General features: G+C 44.3%; 1 protein-coding gene across 2 annotated transcripts in view; it reads left to right on the plus strand.

Annotated features, from left to right (window-relative positions):
- The window catches only part of ZDHHC20 (zinc finger DHHC-type palmitoyltransferase 20), a 309510-nt gene that overhangs the window by 146332 nt on the left and 143280 nt on the right, over positions 1-19898 (plus strand). For both annotated transcript variants that reach the window (XM_069202257.1, XM_069202258.1), the window contains exons 8-9: positions 3971-4103; positions 13654-13780. In XM_069202257.1, coding sequence (XP_069058358.1) covers positions 3971-4103; positions 13654-13780 — 260 coding nt within the window. The remainder of the gene's footprint in view (positions 1-3970; positions 4104-13653; positions 13781-19898) is intronic.

The following is a 19898-nucleotide window of genomic DNA, read 5'->3' on the forward strand; positions in this document are numbered from 1 at the left end:
AGGAAATTGGGTCACTCCCTTCAAGACCCCCCGGTAATCCATAAAGGCGAAGATTATTGCGTCTATTTCTGTTTTCCAAATCCTCTGCAAGTGGCTTCAAAGTTGTCACTTCCTTCTCCAAACTAATAATTTTATGTGTTTCACCTGCACGTCGCTGACTGTTTGTTCCAAAGCAGAGACTCTCACTTCCATTTCAGACCACTTAGAATCAAGATTTTGTATCCGAGAATTAGTTTCTTCAATAAAAGGACGCAATGCGCGTAGTTCATCAAGCACAAATTCAAGAGAGATCGGCGAGGGAGATTTTACTGGTGAAGGTGGGTCCTGTTTGACCCTCTTATGAGTAGTTGTAGAAATATTCTGAGAAACTTTAGGCGAAGAAGAAGATGAGGAAGACATCTTTGACATGGAAGAAGACGCTGCAGCAGAAGTGTCCAATTGTAAAAACTGGGAAAGTTTGTCAGCTGAGGAGGACTGATGCGATAGAGATTTTATTTTCTTTAGTTTGTCCATATAAAAATAAAAGCCTTCAATAAGGAAACGAGTGACACAGGAACTCCAAAAATATGTTAACGAGACAGCAAAAATAAATTACCAGGCTTGCGCAAAAAAAAAACTGCAAGCCGAACCATCAAATATTCAAAGAAGTATAATGTAATGGTGAGCAAAATTAGTCAAAATGGCCGCACATGAAAAAACGTAATTAAAGAGTCAGAAAATAAGCTAGGCAGCCCTAAAAACGATGACAATGCTCACCAAAACATCCCATAGCTGTTATTGTAGAAGCGTCATTAAAAAGAGGAAAAAACCCAGCACTGGTGGTAAAAACTCGCACGACGATGCGCAGAGCTCTGTAATTAGGCGGCCATCTTGGTCCGCGGCTTGTGCGCTACATGTATATTAATTGTAAATTGATTGCAAACTGCCAAACAAGAATTTGCAATACAATAGGTCTCACGTTTGCTAGAGTTAGAGCTAATAGTGTTGTAAATTCCAGACTGGGCTTTTCTTGCAACATAAATTGAAAATGAAAAGTAAAACAGTTGACTTAAACGAGCCGATTCAAAGCGCCACGGCCGCCATGAGCGCGAGGGAGAGACACAAAAGGGAAAAAAAATTGCTCACACTCAAACGTATCGGCAAAAGTGCAATTATCCATGTAAAAAGGGCAGTCTGCAAGGTGGTAACAAAACTGCCCCAAGGCATGACAAACGTAAAGCATTTACCAATGATAACAAAGGACTTTTGAAAGGCAAGCCCACGAACGAGTGAGTGTGATCGGCGCAAAGTGGGTGTGGGTAAAAGACCACAGTGATACAAAAACGTCAGAAAAGCAGCGCATGTCCGCTGCTGTGCTAGACCTAAAAAGAAAAACCTGGACTGGACTTCAAACTATAGTGTCATTTGAATAAAAGAATTGTAATGTACTAAAAATAATAGCCTTACACACCTGTGATGTTAAAGAGATGCCTTGGGTAATTTCTTGACCAGACAATGACGAGTCACGCTTTCCAGGAAAACCAGAGAATGAGCGCATCGGTGCTACAGAAGCAACGGACAACTGAACGCAACATAGGTCACATGACAGGAATGCTGATGCTGGCGCAGTAGCCATCCAGCACTGGATTCACTGCGATAGATGCGGCTCACACGCAGTGAGGCTGAGTCTAACATAATCCTTGCATGAGCCTAAATGTTCGTCAGTGTGACAATTGTGTCATGCAGGAAACTAAAGTCGACAATTTAAGACTATTGGTATCGAGCCAATTTATTTACAACTTTACTACAGATAGCTGCTCTTCAGGAATATTTAGTTACCTTCCTGAGCTCCTTGTGCACTTGTCAGTAGATACTGGTTTAGAAAACTCAAATATCCTGTTACTTCCCTGACATCCTAAAAGCATATTTCTTGAAGAGAGTATTTGTGATTAAATCGAATTTGTCTCCATTGTGGGTCCCTTACCCTTTAAAGAATCTCATCCATGTTCCAATATGCACTGGATTTCTTCTTCCATAGAAAGCGAGTATCCTCGACTAGATGTTCTCACTATGGGGTGCCTTGCTCCCTTTGACTATGTGCTGCCTCCTTCCAGGCCCTTACCAGTATTTTAAGTCTTTCATTGGTTCTCTTTCCGCGAGTGCTCTCCACTAGTATGAGGGGTTATATGAGATAAGTAGAACTGTTGTTACAAACAAGAACATGAGCATGCAAAATGGCTGACAGCTGCTTTTGCTAGGGAGTATAATTCCGCCTGCATCATCTGGGGGTCTTCAAACAAAAAAGGGGTATAATGAAGCAGGAGGTTTGCCTCAGGAGACAGTGAACACGTGGCTTCAGTTCTAAATGATCATATATTGATTTGAAAGAAAAAGAATCACTTCACCAAGTTTGCACCTCCGCCACTTTAGCATTAATGCAGATAATATCTAACGCTCCCGGTAGCTCTCCTCGGACCACATGTTTGATTTCTCTTACCTGTTCTAAGGTGCAAAAATGTAAAAATAAAAAAATAAAATGACTACAGGAAGACGTTACCCAGATGGCTCCAGTAAAACAAATGTGTGCATATTTCCAGATTGTGTCCTGCCATACATATTACAAAACAGATACCCTGTCTACACAAAGTCTTTCACAGTGCAGTAACTTCTAAAATCCGGCAGTGGGAGTTGACGTTTTTTGTGTCCTATCACATTAGATGAGTTTGCTTAGTGTTGTCTTCCAGGGACAAGAAAATACCAAATCATATAGGTGTCTAAAAGAATCTTTACAAGTGTTATGGAGACTGTTCATTTTCCCTTAACTACATAAAATGATATTTTCTAAATTTGTCTTGCTTTGATTTCATTTCATCATGAACTGCCTATTATAAATAGTCCCTGCATTTCTGGACCTGGACTTTGGTAAAGATGCATATATACCTGAGGCAAACTGAAATTATACTGCCAAAATTGTGATGTATTAAAGGGCATATTAATGCAAATCATGTGCTGGGTGGGAGTCCCTGAGAGTGTTGGTTTTCTCTGATTCTATTTTAACTTCAAAATCTTATGAACATTTTGGTAATGCACATTTATTTATCATGAGATGTTATTTGAAGCCTTCAAGGTTATATCAATAACAATCCAAGGAGCCTGTAACTAGAGTAAGTCCCCGGTGGGGGAAAATGTCTTTACATACTTTCTCTTCATCAACCCTGCCCTTGCTCGTACCAGCCCATCATTCCATCCATCCATCCATGATTGTGTATTTTAAGGTACAATGTGTCTAACTATTGTCTTTGTTTGTGAAAAGCTTTGCCGAAGGAAATCTGCAGAGAATTGCCCGAAGGTAACAAACAGTTCAAATGTTTAACCTCATACTTTTTCTTCTGCTTACATTTAAGTGAGCTGTAAGATTTTGGTCATAAAGAGATGTGGAAAGTTCTCTTGAGAGAACAGTCACACTTTTTCATGTTGCTATCTACTCGATGGCAAGGAAATACGGAAGAGCACGGTAGCCATCAGTTGTATGTTTATGAAAAGGGTAAAGGTTTTGAGGTCTTTAATAAAACTCGGCTTTAAGCTTAAATATAACTTTCTGCAGTGTACAAAATCCATAGAAGTTAAATTGCAGCATATTAAAAGGTGGAATGTGGCTAATGGTAGGAGGGGGACATCTTTATCACTTGAGTAGTAAACAGTTTCCCAAATGTGACGGCTTCTGAGTTTTGTTTCGCTCCTTGCTAGTCTTCCAATATTACGACATACACATCACATTAGAAACAAAATATTTTCTACCACGCTTAATGAACTATAATAGCCTTCATAATTAATCTGTCCTGTTGCCCTTCAGAGCCACTGCACACCTAAGATTTTCACTAAAAATCTATATTGAGAAACTGGTTAATCAGTGATTGTATTTTTGTAGTTTTATTTACAGGCTCTTATGTATGAACTTGTACATTTTTATATTTTTCTAATTTCTTTTCAGAATGACCTGGAAGACACACATGCAAAATTCCACGTTCTTTTCCTTTTCTTTGTGGCTGCTATGTTCTTCATCAGTATACTGTCGTTGTTCAGCTACCACTGCTGGCTGGTCGGAAAAAACAGATCAACGATAGGTCAGTTAACTCAAATATAAATATTTAGACTCTGTATGCACTGATAATGCTGAATCTGTCATCCAAAGAGTTCCACCACGATTTAGAGTAGATGGATTATCAGATGAGTAGAAATTGTCTTCGTGATGGGTTATTTTCTTTTTTTACTGATATGGCAAATGAAAAGTGAGAACATTTATTTACATTGAGTGCAGTTTCTGATAGAGACCTTTAGTTGCAGATTCCTTACCTTAGAATTTCCCCAGGGCATCAGACTGGAACTGGAGATTTTCTCAGGCAGGACCCCTGCATGCCGTTTGGTAGTGTTGATTGGCTCTGCATCCGTTGTCAGCATTGTCTGTGTGGATATGTCACAGGTCCTATGTAGGCACCACCCCGGCACGCTAACTCCGTTCTTTTCTTACCATGCCAGCCAGCGCTGATCCAAAGAGACCTACCCCTCAGTCATTTTTTGACTGGCTTTTTTTAAAACTTTTTGTGAATGTTTTTTTGAGTTGTATAACTCCTGGTGCGTCAAAGATGCCATCTAGAAAGACCGGGTTCAAGCCTTGTGGATCCTGTCATCGGGCGATGTTGGTGACGGACCTGCACCTCGTGTGCGTTTGGTGTGCGACCACGACCTGAAGTCGTGCTCTGAGTGTTGGGCCATGCTTCCGAAGACTTTGAGGGAGCGGTCCCTAAAGCTGATGGAGGCCCAGTGCTCGACTCTGTGCAAGTTGAGGTCCTGGTCAAGAGGAAGGTCCCGGGAGCGGTTGCGGAGTCCTCCCATCGTCATTGTTCCACTTCAAGTCCTTGAGGCAATCTGGTAAGTCGAAGCACAAGTAAAGTCGAAGAAAACAAAAAGTTCTTCGACTTCACCTTGCCCATCGGCCGATGAGACAAGGGAGCGTCGTCATTCTATGTCTCCATCTGCAGAACCTGCATCTCAGCCGACTCTGCACCTCCCGAGTTTCCTGGACCTGGAGCGACCCCTGCCCAACTAAGTTTTATTGCACCTAAGTTTTGGGCAGTGCGACACGGTTTGAGCACCTTCGGCCCCACAGCGTCAGAAGGGCCCCTTTTGGTTGTGCGTTGGCGGCTTCGGCCTTGCTAAGAGGGGCACCCTTGGATGCATGCTTGGACCTGGTCATACCATCTCGACCCTCCCGGATGCCGGTCCAGACGCCAAGTCTAACAGCACCTCCTGTGCGCCGGGGCGGCGCTGTCCCCATCCTCATTTGGCGACACTGACACAGAACTGGATAGGCGTCATACAACGCCGACTCCGGCACCAACAGGAGCTGTGCCTCCTATGTCTGATCCTGAGCCTGTTTCAAATGGGATAGGGTATGGTGAGAAATTGGGAAGGGTTGCCCGACTCTTTGGAATACCAGCTACAAGACCGTATGGACTGGAGTACAGACTTTGGTGTAGCCAGTGGACTGGACACTTCCCCAGATTATGGCATGCTTTCCCCTCCTACCGTGGCTGGAGGTTGCTTCATATTTTATGGTGGTTCGAAGAGCAGCTGAGGCTCTGGACCTTCAGCTGCCTTTGGTGGCAGTCAGGACTAAACTCCTGACGGAGGTGCTTCAGCCTGGAGCTTCACCCTCAGAACCTCTGCTCTCCTTCAGTGAAGCCCTTACAGATGTCTTCCTAGGTACCTGATCTAAACTCAGCACAGGGGCTCCTGTGAGCATGACAACTGCCTGCCGCCATTGCCCTGCTCCAGGCAACCCAATTTTCCTTAAGCAACACCCCACCGTGAGCACTTGGTTATCCAAGCCCCCACTTTCCATGGCAGTGTCCCCTCCCCCCCCCCCGAGACAGAATCCAAGAGACTGGACACACTTGGGAAGAAGATTTTTTTTTCTTCTGCCAGCCTAGCATGGCAGTCCGTGAACACCGCATACCTTTTGTCTCATTATTCCCACACCCTGTGAGATACGGTTGTGCAAATGCTGCCACGAGTATCGGTTAAGGCCCTGGCTGTACAGTGGCTGTTGGGAGAGACGCAGCAAAGTTCACAATCCACTGTGGATTGGACACGACCGACTGACTGGGCAGAGCAGTTGAACTGACAGTGGCCCGTAGGCGTCAGGCCTGGTTGAGGATGCCTGGCTTTTCGATGGCTGTCCAAGCCCATCTTATGGGCATGCCCTTTGATGGCACCTGTCTCTGGAGAAAAAGCATACTCGGCGCTCGAGTGCTTGCAAGGAGGCTTGTGCTCAGCCAAGCCTGTAGGCCTTGCGGTGGTCCCTCGTCCCACCCAGTCTGCTTTTTGCCCCTTTTGTGGCTACGGAAGGGGTGCCCTACCACTTCCAGTGCGGTCCAGCCACCATGCTGTGCATGCTGCTTAGCCACTGCATGGCCGGAGACTTGGGATCCACCGCCCTCGTGGATAAGGGAGCCAGCGGTCTGGCCAGTCCACCTTCCCTCACTCCCCGCTCCTTCAGCTGCCCCTAAACCTTCCTAATCTGACTCATCCCCAACAGGGACCAGTTGGAGGCAGGATCCTCCATCACCTACTCCACTGGCAGTCCATTACATCAGAAAAGGTGGGTTTTGCCGACAGTCTGAAGGGAAACTACTCCCTCCCCTTTGAAACTTCTGTCCATCCATGCCACCATACTACGACTGCATGACAGAGGATCACTTGACACTTTTCCAAGAGGAAGGTTCAGCTCTCTTGGCCAAGGGATCCATAGAGAGGGTTCCTGTGTTAGAAGTAGGTCCTGGTTGCTAGTCCCGCTACTTTCTGGTACCCAAAAATAACAAGGACCTCCGCCCTATTCTAGACCTCCGATCCTTCAGTCTCTTCCTCAGGAAGGAGAAATTCAAAATGCTCACTCTGGATCAGATCGTATCTGCCCTAGACCCAGGAGACTGGATTGTAGTGTTAGACTTGCAGGACATTTATTTCCATATTAATGTTCTGCCTGCCCACAGACTTTACTTGCCGTTCACGGTGGGACACGAGCACTTTCAGTTCACAGTGTGCTCCCTTTGGGCCTTACCAGTGCCCCTCGGGTGTTCACCAAGGTTATGGTGGTTGCAGCTCATCTGCGCTTTTCAGGGTTTCAGTCTCCACCTACAGCGACTGTTGAAGGCGGACTTGCTCCAGGCTGTCATCTCCCACATCCAGACTACAGTGGACCTCCTGTATTTGCTGGAGTTCACTATAAACATGCCGAAGTTACACCTATCTCCCTCTCAGACGCTCCCTTTCATCAGAGCAGTTCTGGACACAGTGCAGTTTCGGGCTTATCCTCCCGAGCAGTGAGTCCACGATATTTAAGCAATGATACCGATGTTTCAGTCTCTATCCTGGATTTCAGTGAGAATGACTCAGAGACTGCTGTTCCTCATGGCCTCCTGCATCATACTAGTGACATATGCCAGATGGCATATGTGGGCTTTGCAGTGGGACCTGATGTTCCAGTGGGCACAGCATCAGGGGATTCTCTTCAACGTGGTCCAGATCTCAGCAGGAACTGTGTGAGATCTGCATTGGTGGCTAACAAACTACAATTGGGTCAGAGGCTGATCCCTCTCCCTTCCCCAACCAGAGCTGACAGTAGTTACTGATGCGTCACTCATGGGGTGGGGTGGCCATCTGGGAGCGGCAGAGATCAGAGGCATCTGGTCTCCGGCACAGTCCGGACTCCACATCAGCCTAGTGGACCTCTGGGTGATCAGGCTAGCATTGAAAGCATTTCTTCTCTCTCTCAAGGGGAAGGTAGTGCGGGTGTTCATGGACAACACCACTGCCATGTGGTACTACAACAGCAGGGCGGGGTGGAGTCGTGGACCCTTTGTCAGAAGGCTCTGCTCCTCTGAACATGGCTGGAACAACAGAACATATCTCTGGTGGTTCAGTGTCTGGTGGGATTTCTCAATGTCAGAGCAGACAACCTCAGCCGACAATGCTTAGTCGATCACAAATGGTGTCTCCATCCGGAGGCGGTGCAAGGTCTGTTTGAGCAGTGGGGAGAGCCTTGATTAAATCTGTTTGCCTTCGCAGAGAACCTGCAATGTCCGCAGTATTGCGCATTGGAGTTTCCAAAGTGGCAGTTGCTTGGTGACGCTTTTCATCTAGAGTGGAACTCGGGCCTCCTGTACGCCTTTCCGCCCATACTACTTCTGCCCAGAGTTCTCAAGAAGATCAAGAACCAGTCATTCTTGTGGTTCTGGATTGGTCCCCGAGAGTCTGTTATCCTGAGCTACTGAGCATGGCCATCGATCCTCTGATCAGACTGCCCCTTTGGGAGGTTCTTCTGTCGTAGCAACAGAAGAGGGTTCTCCAAACGAACCTGTTCTAGCGTGGAGATTGAGTGGTGACAGTTGACAGCTTTTGACATTCTGTCTGACGACTGTAATGTTATTTTGCCAGCCAGGTGTCCCTCCACCAAAACAGTATATACCTGTTGTTGGAATAAATTTGTGGCATGGTGCACAGACAAGTCCGCTGACCCCCTCTCTGTTGTTTATCATGTCACTGGCCCAGCAGGGCTCTGCTAAGGGCACTCTAAAAGGTTATTTATCTGCTATCTGCGTGTTTGTGGTTGCCTCATCAACTTTCATTGTTCAAGTCTCCTATCGTTAAAAGGTTCCCTAAGGGTCTTAACAATATGTTTCCTCCATCTCCATTCATTATGCCCCAATAGGATATAAATTTGTTTCTCACATTCCTAATGTGCTCTCCATTTGAGCTTCACCACAATTATCCTCTTAGGCTTCTAACATTAAAAATAGCCTTCCTTATGGCCATTGAATCTTCCCGCAGAGTGAGCGAGTTGTGTAGGCATTGTCCTCTAACTCGACCTACTTTTCCATCTATCCTGACAAAGTGGTGCTTTGCACTACAGCTTCCTTTTTGCCCAAAGTTTTCACGAGCTTTCATGTAGGCTAATCCATCACCTCGCCTACTTTTTACACACCCCCACATCCTCCAAAGGAAGAGGAAAGACTCCACCGCCTAGACCCAAAAAGAGTGTTTGCGTTCTACCTTGATCATAGAAATGAGTTTCGGGTGGATGACCAACTCTTTGTTGGGTGATGTTGGTGCAAAGAAAGGTTGGGCAGTGAAGAAGTGAACCACCTCCTAATGGGTCGTACTCTCTTTTAACATCTGCTATGCACTGGCCAAGAAGCAACCACCTCAAGGTTTACATGCTCATTCTATTAGAGCTTCAGCTGCGACCACACATGCAGCACGCAGAGTTCCTGTCCTTGACATCTGTCAGGCGACAACGTGGGCATCTCTGCAAATATTTGCCAAACACTTCTGCCTAGACAGTCGGGTCTGTAGGTACGGGTACTTTGCTCGTTTGTTCCTGCAGGACTTTCTAGTATGATCTTAGTTCCACCTTCAGGGATGGTATTGCTTGGGTGTTTATTCTAAGGTAAGGAGTCTGCAGCTAGATGTCTCTATCAGACGGACAAGTTACTTACCTTTGGTAACACCTTATCTGGTAGAGACAATGTCTAGTTGCAGATTCCTTACCGACCCACCCATCCTCCCTGCTATGTGAACTGATTTCTGGGACAGGGGCTCCCCTTTCAGTGCCTTAGTTTTGATGCACCAGTGGTGAGTGTTCTTCATAGCTCTGCGCTTCTAGCGTGGAAAGTGGCAAAAAGAAACTGACGCCAGTGTGCCTGGGTGGTGCCTATATAGGGTCTGTGACGTCATATCCGACTACAGTCAAAGAGCAGATCGACGCCACCTAACAGGGCTCGCATGGGCACCGCTCGAACCAGACTGGCGCCTGGGGGGGAAACTCTAAGTAACTTGTCCTTCTTTTCCTGTGGCGCTGGATGACAAGTGCTTCAAAATTTCCATTGTTTGATGCACTGTTTCTTACATCTGGTCACTTTCCGATTTGCACTTTGGATGTCTGCTATTTTAATCTTATCTACGTATCTGCAATCCTAACAACTCTTTTAGGGCAGGATTATGTTTTGTTTGCTGCTGGCCCATTTTTAAGGACAGCTTTTGTGTTTTTCTTTCTTTCTGGGATTCAGAGCATCCTAGGCTCCAGTGTTTGAGAGCTTGTTTTTGTTTGCTTTTCACCAAGCTACTTTACATTTCTGCAGATGCGTAGTTCGTTCCAGCAGTATGAGTAATCATATGTGGAAAGTCGCATATTTGCAAGTATTTCTTAAGCTGCATAAGTAGCAGCTCTTTGGATGCTCATTACATCATCATAGCTGTTTGATCATGTGGTGCACTTAAGGTATGTTGATTTGTATAGCGGACTAAGCACCCGAGAGAGTATCCAGGTGCTTGGGCATGTGTGTAGGTGTGTGGTCACCTAGGTGCTCATATGAAGAGCCAGGTTTTCAGCTTCTTGAGTAAAGCAAGAAGTGAGGAGGAGGCTTTGATGTGTTGAGGGAGGTTGTTCCATGTCTTGGGTGCAATGTATGCGAATGAGTGTCAGAGTACCTTGATTTGATTTCCTCAGGAGCAGATGATAAATCCCCATACCCAGCCCAGACTAATCGCAACGAGTTAGAATCTTCGTATTGAGCACCCTGGAGGGGGAATGGGATTAAGAGAGACTGCCTCAGAGTTGATGGGTCGTCAAATATTCAATCTGCCGCCTCACTTCTTATATGACTGGAAAACGGCACCCTGAGATCCCTGAGGTCTTGCTTCTCTTTGTTGATGTACTTGAGTGTTATGAATATGATAGTGAACTTTGTGTAATAGTTATCAAATAAACGCAAAGTGTTATCAGCTTTTTTACTTATGTGATGAAATTTTCCGTTCTGAATGCGTTTCTCTGTTCATTCTTAATTATTCTGTTGGGTTGCTATATATATATATATATATATATATACATATATATATATATATATATAGTTATTTATGGGCAAATAAGATGAGGTATCGATTCCTTCTTGACTGTCTGTTAAATGCTGTCTCTGTAAATACTTATTTGTCAATAGTTTGTTCCTGCTGTAACCTTTTTTTAGGTGTCAATAGCTTCCTGTATCTGTAAATGCTTGTTCGCTAATAGTTTGTTCCTTCCGTAAGCTCTTTAGAGCTGTCAAGAACTTTCTGTATCTGTAAATGCTTATTTGCCAATAGTTTGTTCCTTCCGTAAACTCTTTGAGCTGTCAAGAACTTTCTGTATCTGTAAATGCTTATTTGCTAATAGTTCGTTCCTTCCGTAAACTCTTTGGAGCTGTCAAAACTTCTTGAATCTATAAATGCTCATTTGCCATAAGTTACTGTTATCTGTGAAAATGCATGCAACATCAAGTTTTCCTCACAAGAATGTTTACCTCGAAAGCGCGCTCTCTCCACACATCTGGATTCCTGTCAGACCACAGTTGAAGTGTGAAGCTTCCAAGCGGCACGCGCATATCCTAGCAACTAAAATGAATGCAACACTAGTACTGCAAATTAACTTTCTGGATTCTCGTTGGCCATCTTGGATTCCTCTCTTTGGCCTTTTCTTGTAACAAACGCAATACAACTTGGAAAACCTTCTTCCAGCTAGGACGTCACTGTCTCCACTGTAGATACCTTTTTGCCTGCATCCTTATTGCTTTTCTTAGACGTTTTACTGTAACAACATGGCAGGTTTGAGGGGTCATGACAGTACTCCCCCTCAAGGAACAGTTCTCCAATTTAGGTTTGTTTGGATGGGTTCTGTGAATGTTTTTTTTATTAATCATTGAGTTGGTCAAAGTGTATGTGGCTGTTCAGATATTCTGGCCCTGTATTGTGTAGGGCTTTATATGTGTATGTGAGAAGATTGAATTGGCTGCATTTGTGAATGAGAAGCCAGTGAAGCATCCTGAGGTGTGGTGTGTGGTGTTTGCTGTGTGGGAGGTCCAGTATGAGCACTGCGGTGGTGTTCTGATTGGTCTGCAGTCTATGAAGGATTTATTTGCAGATTCCCACATATACAGTGTTGCAGTAGTCCATTCTCCTGGTGATCAGCCCTTGTGTGAGAGTCTGTCTGGTGTTCTGAAGATCTTTCACAGCATGCAGAGGATGTGGAAGCAAGAGGTGCACACTGCGTTGACTTGAGCTATCATGTTGAGCTTGTTGTCTAGGATGATCCCTAGATTTCTTACATAGTCTGTGGGTGTTGGTCCTAGCTCTGACGGCCATCAGGTGGAGTTCCATAGGGAGGACTTGTTGCCAAAGACCAGTACTTCCGTTTTGTCTGAGTTGAGCTTCAGGCATTTGGTTCGTATCCAGTCTTATACTGTGGTCATACAGTTGGTAAAATTGGTTCTTGTGGTGGTTGTCTCGTCCATCAGGAAGTGGATGAGTTGATTATCATTGGCATAGGAGATGACGGTGATGTCTTGTGATCAGATGATGTTGGCGAGCGGTGTTATGTATATGTTGAAAAGGGTGGGGCTGATGAAAGGTCCCTGTGGAATGCTAAATAGCAATTTCTTGATCTCGGATGTGAAGTGTATCAGCCTGACCCTTTGGGTTCTTCCTGTGAGGAAGGAAGAGATCAGTTGAAGAGTGGATTCTTGTATGCCAGTCTTCTGGAGTCTTCTGATGAGGGTGTTGTGGGAGACCGTGTCAAAGGCTGCAGCAAGGTCGAGCAGGATGCGGTCCAGGATGATTCGAATCTCATCGGTGGCCGCGATGAGTGCTCTTTTGGTGCTGTAGTTCTTTCTGAACCCTGATTGAGTGTTGTCTAGAAGTTGGTGAGATTTGAGACGGTTTGTGAGTTGCTTGATGATGGCCTACTCAATCAATTTGCCTGGATAGCGGAGCAGGGAGATGGGTCGAAAGCTGCTCAGTTGATTTGGGTCAGCTGTGGGCATCTAGAGGAGGGCATTTTTTTCTGCAAGTTTTCAGTCATCCAGGAAATTGGAGGACGTGATGGAGGTTTGATGTGGGTCAAGGTGGTGCTGACTCCTAATGTTCCCAGTTTGTAAATGGGGTGGGGGCATGGGTCCTTGGAGCCCCTGAGTGGCTGGTCAGCATGATTGACGCTGTGTCTGGTGAGGGTTGTTCATTCGGTCAAGTGGCTGTCTTGTTCGGGGTGGATAGACTGGAGATGAGTTCTGTGGGATTGGGTTTATCTGCAAAGTTGCTGTAGATGTTTGCAATTTTTCTGTGGAAAAAGTTTGTTAGTTTGTCGCAGAATTGTTGGAAGACAACAATGTTGTTGACAGTGGCTGAGGGCGAGGTGAAGTCCTTGATGATCAAGAAGATCTCCTTTGCGTCGTTGGAGCTTTCTTTGATGCAGTCCACTAGTGCTTTCTTCTTGGTGTCTCTAATACTCTGGTAATAGCGTTTGAGTGCAACCCTGTAGGTAGTTCTGTCGGGGATGTTGTGGCTGGCTCTTAATTTACTTTCTAGCTGTTTTCAGTGTTGTTCAGTGTTTCAGAGGTACTCTGTGGCCTGCTTGTTTGATCGACTATGCTTGTTGGGTTTGATGGGTGCGAGGGAGTCTGCACCGTTCTTGATCCAGTTGGAACTGTGAAAAGTTCTTAGATACATGACTGCATTTTGCAACACTTGAAATATAGTAAATGTCACTGAATTGTAATTTGTTTGCTAATAGCAGCTTTGTGCTCCCTACAGAGGCATTCCGTGCACCATCATTTCGAAATGGCCCTGACAAAAATGGGTTCTCTCTTGGTTTCCGCAAAAATTTGAAAGAAGTCTTTGGAGATGAAGTGAAGTTTTGGATAATTCCAATATTCACAAGGTAACTATTCTTACTAAAGATTCAGTGTTACTTTTTTTTTTTAACAGCTTTTTTTCTGAACTTTTATTTTCTAGGCTTTTTGATGTGAAACATATCAGAATGTTTGTTGTTTGCCACTTAAAATCTTTAAAATTTGTCCTGCTTGGAAACGCTCTATTCTGCTATCCTGTCTTCCACCTCTGTGATCTGCTGCCATAGGAGGAGCAGCTATACAGCGGACACCTGAGCTGCACCGCTGAACTAAGCTTGGCACTGCCACTTCTGGGATAGCAAAGTGGGCCTGTCCTCTCTCGCTGCCACTTGTGTGCTCCACAAGAGTCATTGTTCCTTTATCATTGCTGGATTTGGACACTGACTGGAATTGAGGGGAGCAATAGTTTCCCGGATTTCCCATACAGTGTGTGCCTGCCCTGCTCTTGCCCCCTTAACTCCAGCTTCCGTTCATGATGAATTCCATGTGGGCTGAACCATCGGAGAAAAAATACCAGCAGTGCCTGTTTATTTTTATTTCTCCTCACCAGCCCTTGCATGGAGAATATTTATGCCTTTGGAGGGAGCAGGAGGGCCCTGAGAAGTGATTGTTTTGATTTGCTGAGCATTGCCAAACACCAGCAGAAATGAGTCCCATTGCTGACCACTCACAACCACCAGCACAAATTAAGCACAGATAGTCTGCCCATATTTTTGGTCTACATTAATGTATTTGACCAAAATGTCAAGTAGGGATATTCTGAGGCAAATTTAAATCCGTTTATTGAACAATGAGGACACTCGTTTCTCATGGAGATTAAGAACTTATATTATATTTAAACAGATACCACTGTTTGCTATCACTTCAGATGAAGGCAAGGTTGAGGTGGAAGGGAAAGAAAAGATGTATGTTAATCAGATACCTTTTTACATGAACTTGAAAAAATCATCCTTAATGCTTCAGTTACTTTGACCTCTTCTGCTAGTTCTTCTTGACCAGAATTTCACCCTCCACTTGCTCCGTTTTTTTTTTTTTTTTTAACTTCATAGAATACCATTTGAGCACATATGTGTATGTTCCTTACCTGTAGATTACTCGTAGTCGGGTTACATGCTTACTGACCCTTTTATGTTTACTTATAGTAGTTTGCGCTTGATGACCTTCAAACCTTGCAAGCAGAACAGAGCCTCTGTGTAGAAATTTGGGTAGATAGGCTACTCCCCCGCAGTAAGCCTATCTTTATGCCTGCACAATTCAGTATAAGTATCTCTCTTTTATTTGTCTAAATCCAACAATGCCCGTATTATACTCTGTGTTGGCCCCCTCTGACTCTTTTTATGGAGAGCCAAAACACCTTAAAGACATCTGGGAAAAACTAGGGAGGAATACAAAGTTAAAATGCTGGACAATATCCTTCTGATCTTCATCCTCTTTCAGTTTAGGAAGATCTTCATTTATTAAGGTTGTCCAATTATAGCACATCCTTGGGCCAGTCTACATTAAACAAGAAGTGGGTTGTCAGACTTGCAGCAGACATTTCTGCTTCAGAGTAAAAGATGCGGATGCCCCTGCTTTTCCTTGAAGTTGAAGATGTTTAAATTCTTGTTGACACATGCTGCATTCAATGTCTACTATTTCCACCTGCATAGCTGAGGCTGTCACTTTAGACTCTGTATTCTGCTGCCTTTTACGAGTGTTGAGCAACAGGGACACACTTGGAGTTCATCCAGCATTTTATGGCCTGGTTGTTACCACTGACTTTCTCTTTTTTTCGGTGGCATTTGGCTGTTTCCCTAGCTACTAGTGAGATTATGGATACTTATATATATTGTGTTCTTGATCATATGAATTTTATAAAGCAGTTATTCAGCATATCAGTTACTTTGGTGCTATCTGAGAGGTGTAGGCAGAAGTAGGGGCAGAATTCATACAACTCAGGTTTACCAGCTAGCTCTTAAATAGTTTGCAAAACTTCAAGTGATATCTTTCGGGTTAAGACTGACTATACATGGAAGAGCCAAGTACTGTCTCCAAAGGCAAAAAGAAGAACTGACCAGGACATTTGAGGAGGCCTATATGAGTGTGCTGTGGGGAAATATTTTTTAATTTGTTTTTAAGGGGACCGGTTTAGAGCAATTGATAACTCATAATGTATAATGCTGATGGATTGAAATACCTCTTTCTTTTTCATCAGAGCCAATGTAGAGAGCACATCAAAGTGAAATGTGATTGAATTTGTTCAAACCAAGCTGTAGGTTGCTGTCATGTGAATTCTTTGGAGCCAAATCATAGCTTTACTTGCAATACTTGTGTACAGCGATTTTGTAAAATGTATTCTGGAGGAAGCAACTGTAATAGTAATCACCCCGGTAAGGAAAAGGCATAAAATTAGCCCTGGCTAGTCTTCACCAGTGCTGTGGGGATCGGGAAAATACTTTGAAGAAAAGGAAATACAAATCATTTTTTACAGCCATGGCCACTGTGAGTCATGAATTAATTGAGACAGGCCAAAGCATGACTCCCCGAGTCCATTGGGACATATTAAGCCTTAGATCTAGGGAGATGTTGTCATCCATCCATCCATGTCAGCTTGTTAAGTACTTGAAATTAGCTGGATATTACCCATGTGTACATGAAGAATCGAGCACCAAAGACATTGAGTTTACTGGCTTGCGATCTCTAGTGAAGGTCAAAAAGATTGCAAAACATACATGAATCTCAGAAGACTTAATCATGTCATGCACTGCGTATTACACACAGATCTGGATGGGGTTCTGTGGTCCTTGAGATAGAAAAAGTGTTCAGTACCCTGGACTGGGACCATATAGCTGGTTATGGAGAAAATTAGTTTTGGTCCCAAGTTTCTTAGCTAGGTTAAATTGCTGTACTGTGAGCCTACAGCACAAGTGGATTTTGAGGCAGCCTGGTTTCAGATTGGTGGGTCATAGAGAGAGAACCCAGACAAGGTTGTCCCTTGTATCCACTCCTATTTGCTTTGAATATGTGACCACTTGTGATACAACTGAGGCCATCACTGCACACCTGTGGCATAAAAACTGGGGATACAATACATACAGTATCTATACTTGGGGATGATACATTGCTATATCTGAGGCAGCCACTGTTCTTAATTTCTCATCTCTTAGCAGAGCTAAAATATTTTGGGAGGGCGTCCAGCCTGTTTATAAATAAGAATAAAATAGTCCTGTTCCTCTTGTGGGTTTGGTGCTTTGATGACGTTCCATGGGTGAAGTGAAGATAGGAACTGGACAAGTTTAGATATTTGGGGATAGAAAGTGGCAGAGCAATACTCCTGCAACAGGGGGAGGGGAGGGTGCTGCAAAGTCTTAGGTTGCCTATTCAGTTTTGGAATGGGCTCCCTGAATCCACATCGGGTAGGATAGCCATTGCAAAGCAGTGCTTCTCCAAAGACACTTCTACACTTTACAAAACCCCATGTGCCACATTCTCTGAACAGTCTTCAGGGAACTCAACAGCCTCTTGGTTTTATAGGCGTGCATGGGTAGACAAACTTGTTGTAGGGACTCTTGTATCTCTACAAGACTGGTGAATTAGGGGCAGTAGCACCTCTGATTGTAGACGACAGTCTTTCCCACACCAGTTTGCAGATGTTGGCCCAACCCTTCCAGGTTTCTAGCAGCACCTCACCAAAACCAAAATAATAAAGGTACTTTCTAGCAGCCTAGCTCATGGACTCTGAAATCCTCTCAGGGAAATTGCGATGCAACAAGTCTTATCCTTTTCTCTCGTTACAACGGAGTCTGTTACACACACAGGCAAGAAAGAAAATGCAGGATAGTTTTCAATACATTTATGAAAACACTACAATCTGCGATAAAATGCATTGGCTGCAATGATTACTATTATGACAAGAGTCAAAATCAGGATTGCGAGAATGAGCGATGTGAAAATGAACAATCCTAATATTTTGCAATAAACATGAATACACAAATTCCTCCCTAAAGCGTATTTTCTGCTGTAAAGAGAGCAAAGCAAGACAAAACCTAATCTACCCAAGCCATGTCCATGAGAAGTGCACCAACCCCCATTACTTTAGAACAAGGTCGGCCTCCAGTCTCCAAATCGGGCTTCATAGAGACACAAAGGCTGAGGTCTGCGGCAAAGTGACATGCAGTATGGATGGAATATCCTGGGTAAAACCACCTCTAATGACCTTGGTCTCACAGAGTGTTTTTATAAGGCCCATGTTATTGTCCATGCAGACATCCTGATTTGGGTGTGTACCTAAGTGTTCGATTCTGTGTGCAAACCTGTATCGGTAATATAATAACAAAATGCCTGTTGCATTCACATTTTGTTCTTGTCTAATTTGAAGCAAAGGACATGATGACAATTCAATTTGTACATTACCGATAGTGACACTTTTACGGAATGGCAACTGATTTGTAAAATAAAAACATTTCTTCTAAAATGCAAGAACTGCAAGCAATGCTAAAATGAATAAAAATGAATGGTAAAAACGGGACATGTTTATCTAGGTAAAAGGGCACACAGGTCTGCAAGCCGACGCTAAGCTGAAAACCCATACCCAAGCAACTAAAAAGGATCCACGACACCCTCCCCTATTACTGAAACAAGGGTGCAAAATCTAATGTCTAAAATGCTCCAAGCTAAAAATCTAAAAGCAAATTTAAAATCATACATAGATAAAATGTCAACAGTGATAAGCAAAACAGGCCGGCAGGCCGAATTGAAAGGCAATTTGGTGTTAGACTGTGGGCCTGATTACAACTTTGGAGGACGGTGTTAATCCGCCCCAAATGTGACGGATATACCACCTACCGTATTACAAGTCCATTATATCCTATGGAACTCTTAATACGGTGGGCAGGATATCCGTCACATTTGGGAGAGATTAACACCGTCCTCCAAAGTTGTAATCAGGCCCTTAGTACTTTTAGAAAAACCAATGGTCAATTTAACAACAATCATGGTCTTGCAAAAGGTCTCCGATGTCATCAATGGAGATCAAGACCAGAAGAATAAGTTACTTACCTTCGGTAACGCTTTTTCTGGTGGATACAATAACTACCTGTGGATTCCTCACGGTCCCACCCGCCTCCCCGTACCCGAAGGTAAGTAACTTATTCTTCTGATGGATACACCTACCTGTGGATTCCTCACCTAAAGAATAGAGTCCCCAAGCAGTAAAACCTCCGGTGGTGGGTGTCCGAATGGTCAAACCAAGAAATCGTGCAGCACCGAGCGAGCAAAATGGCCATCCCTCCTAACCTCAGAGTCCAAACAGTAATGCTTGGCAAAAGTATGGAGGGACGCCCAAGTTGCTGCCCTGCAGATGTCAGCCACAGGAACACCTCTAGCCAAAGCTGATGAAGCTGCTTTGGCTCTGGTGGAATGGGCACGAATCCCCACAGGTGGATCCTTCTTCGCCAAAGAATAGCAGATCTTAATACATAGAATGACCCACCTGGATAGCGTTCTCTTGTGGACCGCTTTACCTTTCCTCTTCCCCACGTATCCAGCAAAGAGCTGTTCATCCTGTCTGAACTCTTTCGTCCTGGCGACGTAGAAGCTCAGAGCTCTTCGCGGATCCAGCCGCGGATGGAGCCTCTCTTCCTCTTTGGATGGATGAGGTGGAGGGTAAAAGGAAGAGAGAGTAATCGACTGCCCCAGGTGAAAGGGTGTAACAATCTTCGGTAGGAAAGCCGCCTTGGTCCTCAACACCACTTTGTCTTTAAAGAAAGAAAGGTATGGGGTCTCCACAGTGAGAGCCTGAATCTCGCTAACCCTTCTGGCAGATGTAATGGCCACCAGGAAAACAGTTTTGAATACTAGGAACCGTAAAGAACAAGAGTGCATAGGTTCAAACGGGGCCCCCATAAGAAAAGTTAAGACTAAGTTAAGGTCCCACTGAGGCATAATGAATGGTGTGGGTGGATACTTATTAGTGAGTCCCTTCAGAAACTTTAAAACAATTGGTGATTTAAAGAAGGATGGTTGATCAGGAAGACACAGAAAAGCAGATAGTGCAGACAGATAACCTTTAACAGTGGCAATCGCACAACCTCTTTGTGCCAGATGGAGTGCAAATGACAAAATGTCAGATAAACCAGCTTTTAAGGGATCTAAACTATTCTCTCCACA

This window comes from Pleurodeles waltl, chromosome 8, assembly GCF_031143425.1.
Source record: "Pleurodeles waltl isolate 20211129_DDA chromosome 8, aPleWal1.hap1.20221129, whole genome shotgun sequence".
NCBI classification, from domain to species: Eukaryota; Metazoa; Chordata; class Amphibia; order Caudata; family Salamandridae; genus Pleurodeles; species Pleurodeles waltl.